The sequence below is a fragment of the Phocoena phocoena genome, chromosome 19, assembly GCF_963924675.1.
Source record: "Phocoena phocoena chromosome 19, mPhoPho1.1, whole genome shotgun sequence".
Lineage (NCBI taxonomy): Eukaryota > Metazoa > Chordata > Mammalia > Artiodactyla > Phocoenidae > Phocoena > Phocoena phocoena.
In genome coordinates, this window is record NC_089237.1 from 5,500,796 (window position 1) to 5,510,110 (window position 9,315).

At 57.4% G+C, this 9,315-nt stretch overlaps 1 protein-coding gene across 1 annotated transcript; it reads right to left on the bottom strand.

The window, feature by feature from the left end:
• Positions 1-155: 155 nt before the first annotated feature.
• On the bottom strand, positions 156-7,399 carry CPSF4L (cleavage and polyadenylation specific factor 4 like). Its single transcript, XM_065897797.1, has 5 exons — positions 7,297-7,399; positions 6,701-6,751; positions 4,153-4,305; positions 1,133-1,228; positions 156-253 (listed from the first exon to the last, which is right to left on the bottom strand). The coding sequence occupies exons 1-5, from the start codon at positions 7,397-7,399 to the stop codon at positions 156-158; spliced, it is 501 nt and encodes a 166-aa protein (XP_065753869.1).
• Positions 7,400-9,315: the final 1,916 nt, after the last annotated feature.

A 9,315-nucleotide genomic window follows, 5' to 3' on the forward strand; every position in this document is an offset into this window, starting at 1 on the left:
GCCGACAGCACCAGGAGGGGTGGGCGTGGGGTAGGCGAGAACACCGTGGGTAGGTGCTCGCCGGACACTTCACTCCCCACCCCAGGCCAGTGAAGGTACAGAAGGATCTAGGTCTAGAAGCCAAAGAGTGGGCCCAGCACTCGGGGGAGTCACACTTACTGTGCAAATTGGCATTTGGGTCCCTCAGGGCAGAAGCCAGCTGAGTAGTTAATACACATTATTCTGCGGACGTGGCGATATTTACACAGGGGACCTGCTGGGCAAAGAAAAAACAGCTAGAAGGATCTTTAGCTAGTGGGGGAAACACACATGTCGAAGCTTACCGGCAAGGGGAAGCACCAACTTCCTAGCCACATGACTGAGATGGGAAAGGGCACCTCAGAATGTGTGGGAGTAGGTGTCAGCTGGCCAGGCCTGAAACAGTAGCGTCAGAAGTGTCCCTAACGCGCTGTCTTGGAGGACGTCCATGGATGTGGGCTATAACATGCTTTTATTTATTTAGCTGTAGCAGGTTTGGCTGAGCAAAGGCCAACCAATCACACATCTTACTAATCCTCCTTCAGCCTCCCTCCCCTAAAATCCTCCCCGAACCGGGGCTGCCAGGAGCTCAGTAAGAACAACACACCCAGATACCGGAAAAGAAAGGACGGCGGTGCTCAGAGCACGGAGACTCCAACGGGGGCCCTGCCTCCGAACTTTGGCCAGATAGGGACAGTGAAGTGTATTTACGTGACACCCAGATGGGAAGGAACAGAGAAGGAACAGAGAAATGTCTCCTATGGGTCAGACCCGATGCGCAGGGCTGCCCGAGGGGTCCTACTTCCACCCGGCCCCACGGCCCTCAGGGGAGCTGGTCCCCTTTTCATATTTGTTCAAGGTTACAAAGTCAATACATTCTGAAGCCATTGGGATTTGAACCGCAGTGAGCCTGCTCCAAGAAGCCCACCATGTACTGCAGAGGGTTTCTACTGCAGGGAGGCTGGGGGGAGCTACAGAGAGGCCTGCTGTGGGATTTCAACCTGGGGCAGACCACAGGCCGCATCAGGAATGTGCATCCTTCCCCTGCCTGGAGACTCCCCCCAAGTCCTGCTCCCCCATGTCCCCTAGAGCCCCCTTTCTGTCAGGGCCTCACCATCCTTGCAGAAACCTTGGTCATACCACGGACAGTCCCGGGTCTTGAAGGCCGGCTTCACATGGAGAAAGGGACATTCCTTGTTGCTGCAGTCACCTGAAAATCCCAGAGTTCTTTGTGCATAAGCGGGTTCGTGTTTGCAGTCACTTCCGCCCTCCCGGAACAAGACTGACCCTGCCCCTTGCGTATAAGCCACTTCTCTGCCTTCTGGTGGTCAGCAGCTTTTTGAGGACAGCAAGATATTTCTAAACCTTCCTGCAACCTAAGAAAGGCGGATCGCAACCATACTGGCTAAGCGGGACTTGGGTGTGAATACACACATCTGCAAGAGTTGGGGCAGGGCCAGATATCCGGAGGTATTAGAGGCTACTTGGGAGGAAGGAACGAGGAGAGATGGGGAAGGGGAGACCCAGAGCCAGCAGCTTGAGGTCCAGGAAGGCACAGATGCTGCGTGAAGGTGTTGCCATGCACGTGGCTAAAGCTTCATCTCTATGATGAAACCTACATGGCTTCCAGAGTAAAGGGGTACAGTTCTTTCTGGGGGAAATGCCAAGAAGAGCAGAGCACTGCTTCAAAGCTGGCACAGGGATTAAGATAAATGCAACACAGAGGGACACCTGTAGTTTCGCAAAAACTGTGCCATAACCTAGTCTGTGTATTAGACCAAGACCCCGGGCTCCTAGGAGGAGGCAGCCCTGTTTGCATAGACCACAGGAGTTAGGGAGGGAGTCTAAGCACTCTTAGCTTCCCCTTAGGGACCCAGGGGCTCTGAAGGAACCAAGGGGGAAGATTCAGCCCTGTTTTCACCTCATTCATCACCTCATCACATTAATTAATTAATCAAAGCCTACAACTTAGCGCTTTTCAGAGCCAAAAGGAACACCATAGTGTCAATTCCACTGGTTTCCAAGCAGCTCCAAAGAGATCTATTTTTTACATTGGGCTTGTGCAAAGCAAGGTTCCACCTGAACCTTCAAGGGTACCGCTCCTTCCCCAGAGTTTCAACCCCACTCTTACCCAGTTCTCTCACTTCACAAACGAGGACACCAGGTCTCTCGGCCAGCAGGTGGCACCGCACCCCACCCGCCCGTCTGCCTGTCAGAGCCCCCTGCCCAAGGTACCTTTGGGATGAGCACATCCCAGAGCAGAACCAAAGCCCCCGGGCTTCCTAGCTCCTTTCAACTGCTCTTTCCCACTCCTACATCTCCCCAACAATTTTTTTTTTTTTCAGGCTCCGCGACCATGGCTCACGGGCCCAGCCGCTCCGCGGCATGTGGGATCTTCCTGGAGCGGGGCACAAACCCATGTCCCCTGCATCGGCAGGCGGACTCTCAACCACTGCGCCACCAGGGAAGCCCATCCCCAACAATATTTTTTAAGTAAAACGATTTACTTCCAATGAGAACTGTAATTATGCTTTGATATTAGAAAAAGGTATTCATTCATTTACTCCAAGAGCAAAAAACACGGGTTACCTATTGTAACCACCAGTGTATACGTCCGCCCTCACAGTAGGGATTATTTGAGAGCAGAGCGGACCTAGTTCTATTCCCGTATCCATGCCCAGCACGTCCCCAATCCCCAAAAGAAAGCCAACCAAGGTTTTTGAAAGAATAAAGTGGCATTTTAAATTAAGAGCTTTTTAGGTGACGCGACCAAGGGGGGACCAGGCTTCATATACACTTTGTCCTTTCTTACAAGGGACACATGCGGGCAACCCTCATGAATTGCCACCGCCAGGTCTCAAGTCCAAGGAGAAGGCAGGAAACAGAATTTGAGCCTGGGGACTTCCCTGGCGGCGCAGTGGTTGACAGTCCGCCTGCCGATGCAGGGGACACGGGCTCGTGCCCCGGTCCAGGAAGATCCCACATGCCGCGGAGCGGCTGGGCCCGTGAGCCACGGCCGCCGAGCCTGCGCGTCCGGAGCCTGTGCTCCGCAGCGTGAGAGGTCACAGCAGTGAGAGGCCCGCATACCGCAAAAAAAAAAAAAAAAGAATTTGAGCCTGGGGGAAGAAGCTCTTACTGACCTTGGGGGGTGGGGTACCTTCTTCCTGGATACCCAGGAATGCCCCCCCATGAACACTAATGAGGAACAGCTGCCCACAGCCCCCCGACGTTTCAAAGCCAAGCCGCCTCAGTCAGAGGTGTCCCTGGAGGCTGGCCCAGCTCTCCCTCCAAGTCCCTCTTCGGAATACAGTTTGAAAACTACTAGACTAGATCATCCTTAAGGCTCCTTCCAGCTCTGAAAAGCACTGAACTGTAAAAGTTTATGGAGCAAGATAAGACCTGAAACACATGCACAGATCCCGTTCTTAAACCGGCAGTGGCTTCCCGCTACGTAGCCCCTCAGATGACAAAAGACTTGAGTCAGAGGGGGATGACATGCGGGTCCAGACCTGACCACACAAGGTCATTTCAGGGGCCAAACTTCTGAAGCTCGCGAGCTCCCGTTTACAGGGACTTTCTATTGCCAATCAGTGATGCCAGTTTTCCATTTCCCGAAGCGATGTAAAGTTTTCTTCTAAAAGAGGAGTTAAAAATAGCAAGACGGTCGAAAGAGGAGGCGATGGTGCGCGTCGATGGGGCAGGTGCTTTGTGGAGACCTGGAGCACCGTGAAAGTGCCTTCTGTTTGGGAAACGCTGGCTCCGACCCACCCCAGCCCATCCCGGGGCTTGAGAGAGGGCCTGTTCAAGGCTCGTTTCCAGACAGCCCGTCTGGGTGCGTGATTAGCCAGGAGTGGACCACGGAGGGCAACAATTCAGCCTTTGATTCCAGCCCTCTCCCTCCCCCGGCGGGACCGGCTGCGTGTGCCCGAGCCTGCTGGGGCAGTGAAGCAGGGCTCAGAGGACAGTTCCAATTTTTCTAGGGGGTTGGAGAAGCAGGGCCCCCGCGGCCTGGTCTGCCCACCTGGGACACGCGAGGCCTCCTTTGGGGGCCCCTCCCCGACTTCATCCCATCCCTCGGCCCCCACTGCTACCCTCCGGGGTGGGGGTCGGGCACCAGGAAGGGGCATTACCGACCGAACTTGGAGTAGAAGTAGCACACGGGCATCCTGGTGACGTCGTACTGGTGCAGGAACTTGCACTGGTCGCCCTTCTTGCACAGCCCCCGGAGCCAGTGCTTACACACCACCATCTTCTCCCCTCGGTCGTGCCGGAAGGGGCACAGCTTCCCTGGGGACACCAGAGCACCCAGCTGGGGGTCCCCGCTCACCTAGAGCCTGAGCCCAGCTCACCCCTGGAAGGAAGCGCCACCGCCCCTTCCCCTGGAGCCTGGGGGACGCTAGAATTGGGGGCCAGACATGGCTTAAAACACAGCTTCAAAGCCCTCTCTGCCTGGCATAGTGCCCTGGCCCTTCTCGAACCCCGGGGAGCCCCCAGGCTGTCAGGACACCTTCTGCAGCACCTTCCACACCCCTCCCCTCCGGCCTGACGGGGTGCTCCTACCAGACAGCAGAGCCCTGGTTTCCAGCCCTGGTCTCCCGAGCCGCCACCCATCCTAGCAAGGTGCCAGCACAAAGTGAGGCTCATAAAGGACCTGTTGAATTCACGTCTTAAAAAACCAAATGGGGCTTCCCTGGTGGCGCAGTGGTTGAGAGTCCGCCTGCCGATGCAGGGGATGCGGGTTCGCACCCCGGTCTGGGAAGATCCCACATGCCGCGGAGCAACTAAGCCCGTGCGCCACAACTACTGAGCCTGCGCTCTAGAGCCTGTGCTCCGCAACGGGAGAGGCCACAACAGTGAAAGGCCCGCGTACCGCAAAAAAAAAAAACAAATGTTCTGTTTCCTGATTCCAGAGATCTAACACGGTGACGTAGGAGCCAGCTTGGTAACAATTCAGAAGGAACTGGAAATGCTACATTTCACCCTTTGTCATCTTCACTCAGGTGGTCTTGCTGTCGGCAGGAAGGACACCCCTCGGTTTCTTAGCAGGACCCGTCTCGTGCTTGGCCACCTCTCCGATAGAATTTGTGGGGTGCTGGGGAGGTGTTCTTCTTAAATAGCCTTACCCTCCAGCCCTTGGCCATTGGCTTGCCTGGGTCTGACCTTCCAGACCTAAGAACAGTTTTATTTCTTTGCAAGAGGGTATTCTCTGTGAACCACTGTTCTAGAGACTGGATGGACCAAGCTGAGGAGACAGGACCCCAGGAGGCATCACTAGTCCTGGCTTCACAAAGCCTGGAGTGGCCAACAAGCTCATTTCCCTCCTCACCCCATCGTCCAGGGCTGCCCCAAACACGGACGAGGCATGTGGCAAAAATGGCCCCAGGTCCCCCCTGTGCCTGGGCCCCTCCTGGCCTCCCAGCTTCCCAAGAACAAAATCACTTGGATCCCAAAAGCAGGTCCTAAACTCATTCAGAGTTTCTTAACCTGGATCTCTAGGGGGGACTGGAGACCCCCAAATTGGAGGCAAGACTGCTGGGGGCAACTGGGTTTCCATCGGAAGAGCCCGTGAGTGGTTCAGGAGGCAGAAGCAAAGCTGAGAGCCGCTGCTTTTCAGTCAGGTACCCCACACCCCCTGAAGCGCTGCTTTTGGGGAGAAGGGTTTGGAAGAGCAGTTTTTCTGTTTTGTTTTGTTCTTTTGGCCACGCCACGTAGCATGAGGGATCTTAGTTCCCCGACCAGGGATCAAACCCACGCCCCCTGCGTTGGGAGCTCGGAGTCTTAACCACTGGACCGCCAGGGAAGTCCCCACGGAAGAGCATATTGTCGAGCCACGTTGGGATGGGGGAGAAATAAGGATGCTTGTTGTAGCATCTCAGAGACTGTGGCCAGAGCTTTCTTAGGACACAAGAAATGGATGCAGGGACTTCCTGGTGGCGCAGTGGTTAAGAATCCACCTGCCAATGCAGGGGACACGAGTTCGAGCCCTGGTCAGGGAAGATCCCACATGCCGCGGAGCAGCTAAGCCCGTGCGCCACAACTACTGAGCCTGCGCTCTAGAGCCCGCGTGCCACAACTACTGAAGCCCGCGCGCCTAGAGCCCGTGCTCCGCAACAAGAGAAGCCACCAAAATGAGACGCCCGCGCACCGCAACAGAGTAGCCCCCGCTCGCCACAACTAGAGAAAACCTGCGTGCAGCAACGAAGACCCAGCGCAGCCAAAAATAAACTTATTAAAAAAAAAAAAGAAAGGAACTGGATGGAACGTCTGAGCAGGTCCCAAATTAATTCGGAGGACAAGAGTAGGGGGAAGGAAAGCACTCCCCCCGCTGGGGGAAAATAAATAAGTCGGAGGCCTCCTGGGAGCACACAGCTGACACCCACAAACAATCCCACCTCCAGCAAGGCAGAAAGAAGGGAATGTCTCCTTCAGGGCAGCCCTGCCCGCCCTAATCAGTGCTAGTGAATCAGGGAAATGCTAGGGGGGTGGGGGAGGGTAGGCTTCTGGACGGAGCCCCCAACTTGCCCTTTGCCTACTTTTTATAAGACTAAAATTTTGCCCCGTCCCACCTTCCCCTCCCCAGGTGCAAATCCAACACCCTATTCCAGGCCAAGCTGAACCCCGTGTGGCCTAGACAGCCCCCGCTGCCACCCACCCCCGGCCCCAGCCCCACCTGCTGACCCACCTTTCTCGCAGAGCCCTTTAGCGAAGAAGTTGCACACAGCTGAGCTGGACTCTGGAAGGAGAAGAAGGCAAAGGAGGGGGGTAGCTTCTCCAGAGGCTGTGGCTGTCAAAGGGCCCTCACCCCTCCAGCAGCAAGTCTCCCTTCTACCCACCAAGGCTTGGGCCTGGGGGTCCTCAAGTCCTGGCCCTTGGGTTGCCGGCCTCAGGAACCAGCCTTCAGCCTCCACACCTAAGCCCCCCCAACTCTGAAACGGAGGTGCTGGAAGGGCCCAAGGCCAGCCTGGGAGCTTGGGAGGCTTCTTCCCAACTTCTTTCAATTTACCTCTCTTGGGTCTGCTTGCCCAGAAGCCAGCCCCATTTTTTTTTTTTTTTGGAGTCCTGGAAAGGATGTAAGAGGGGGGCCTGAGAAGCGAGGGGCTAAGCTGGGGCTCCCAGATGGCGGGCCCAAGCCCCCCTGCTCCTCCCTGGCGAGCGGCAGAGAGAAGGGGCCGCCCCATCAGGGAGCCAAGCAGAGGGGCCTGCAGAGAAGGCTGGGGGGGGGGGGCGGGGAGGGAGGGAGAGGGCAGGGGGGGCAGCGGGGTCCCCGTCCTCACTCACTGTCCATGCCCTGGAAAGGCAGGAGTCCAGTGCCCTTCTGCATCTCTACATCCTTCTCAAAGGTGAAAGTGATCTGCTCCAGCCCTGCAATGACCTCCTGCATCCTCTCTCTCCTGCTGGGGCTACTAAAAGTTGCTCAAGCCGCCCGCAGATGGGCCTAATATAGCTCATCAGAGGCCCTTAAGGGGCCAGGCTCTGATGCGGAACCCCATCTCCCCGGCTGACTGCCGAGCTCTACTCCCCAGGCACAGCTAGACAGGCGTTACCTGATGCAGGTGCAGACGCCCCAGGGCCCCAGTCCCCTACACCTGTACCTAAGTCCCACTCTCAATGCGCGCTGCTGGGGAAGGATGAACAAAGCCCCACACACTGCTTAACTCTACATGTTCTCAAAGACGCCTATGCAGACGTTACCAAGCCCGCGTTCGTACTTTTTTTTCTTTTTTTTTTTTTTTTTTTTGCGGTACGCGGGCCTCTCAGCGCTGCGGCCTCTCCCGTTGCGGACCACAGGCTCCGGACGCGCAGGCTCAGCGGCCACGGCTCACGGGCCCAGCCGCTCCGCGGCATGTGGGATCTTCCCGGACCGGGGCACGAACCCGTGTGCCCTGAGCGTACTTTTAATGTAAAGACACAGCCACAGGTGAGCTGCGAGGAGAGTTGCACAACCCAGCCCCGGCGAGGCTGCGCTGAGTCTTCTGGATTCGCGCGAGCTGGCGCCTGGGAGCCGGAGGGCCTGGGGGCGGGGCGAGCGGTGCAGAAGGAGGGAGCCCCCCTCGGCCCCCGCATTTCCCTTCAATCAGGCCCCAGCCCACCCCTCCGTCTGGGACTCCTGACGCCCCTCCTCTGGCCTGAGTGACAAGCCAGAGTGACCTCTTCACGGGAGAGAGGGAAAAGGACCGACTCCAGAGGACTCGGAAACAGCGGGATGAATAGCGCTTTGTTTACCACGCACACGATCCCGTGCTGGGCCGGGGGGGTGGGGAGGAGGTGAGACCAACCGGAGGCCGCGGCCTCGCAGCCCGGGCTCCACCCGCCACCCCGGCGCCTCCCACCCCTGAGAAAGTGCTTTGTAAACGAAATCTCTGTGCAAATGTTGTTTTATCATCATTACACCACCCCTGCCCCCAAGGCTGGGGACGTCGGAAAAGGCTTTCCAAAGAGCATCTGCGGGCTCTAACTGGGGCAGGCTTCCCCCTCCCCCTGCTCTGGCCCCCAGCAGGCCTTCCCTGCCGACCGAGCTGAGGTTTCAGAGTTGCTGGGGGGCGATGCCCACAATCCAAGCGCCCTCCTTCCTGGACGCAGCAGGGCGAGGCGGGCCGCGCCCTGTAGGCCTGCGGCCGGGCCAGCAAGAGGGGGCGTGCTGGCTTTTGTTTCCGCCTGGCTGTGGCTCCCACACTCGTTCTTTTGAACCCTGGATCAGGAAAGAAGACGGCCGGCCGGAGAGATAGACACCTGGAGCCCAGGCGGGGCTGGGAGGGGCAGGGAAGGGATCCCGGAATCTCCCGAAGCTGGGAGCTCCCTCCAACTGCACCCCAGGGAGGCAGAGGGGCAGAGGGTCCCTGGGGTAGGCAGCCTTGCTTCTTCGGCCCTTTTCAGGTACATTGATTAGTCTCCAAAACACCTTCATCTGTGGACACGGGCTCATGTCAGGCTCCTTCCCGCCAACCTGGCAGGGGGCAGCTACGTGAGAGCATGGAGGCCCAGCAAGGCCAAGGGCACGTGGTTGGGAAGGTGATAATGATGATAAGTCAAACCCAGGTCTCTTGGTGATTTCCTTCCATAAACATCCCAGAGCATCTCTGTGCCAGGAACCGGGGACCCCAAAACAAAGGACTGTGTCTCTCCCTTCAGGGATGGCCCAGTCAAGTGGGGGAGACTTTCACCAGCACGGTTGTACCACGGCAGGTGTTGGTAGCAGAGGGACAAATGCCGAGAGGGGAGCTCATTGTGCAGGGGCAGGGACGGGTGGCGGGGAGGGCTCTCGGAGGAGAGACGGGCGGCAGTGTTGCGGAGGAGGGG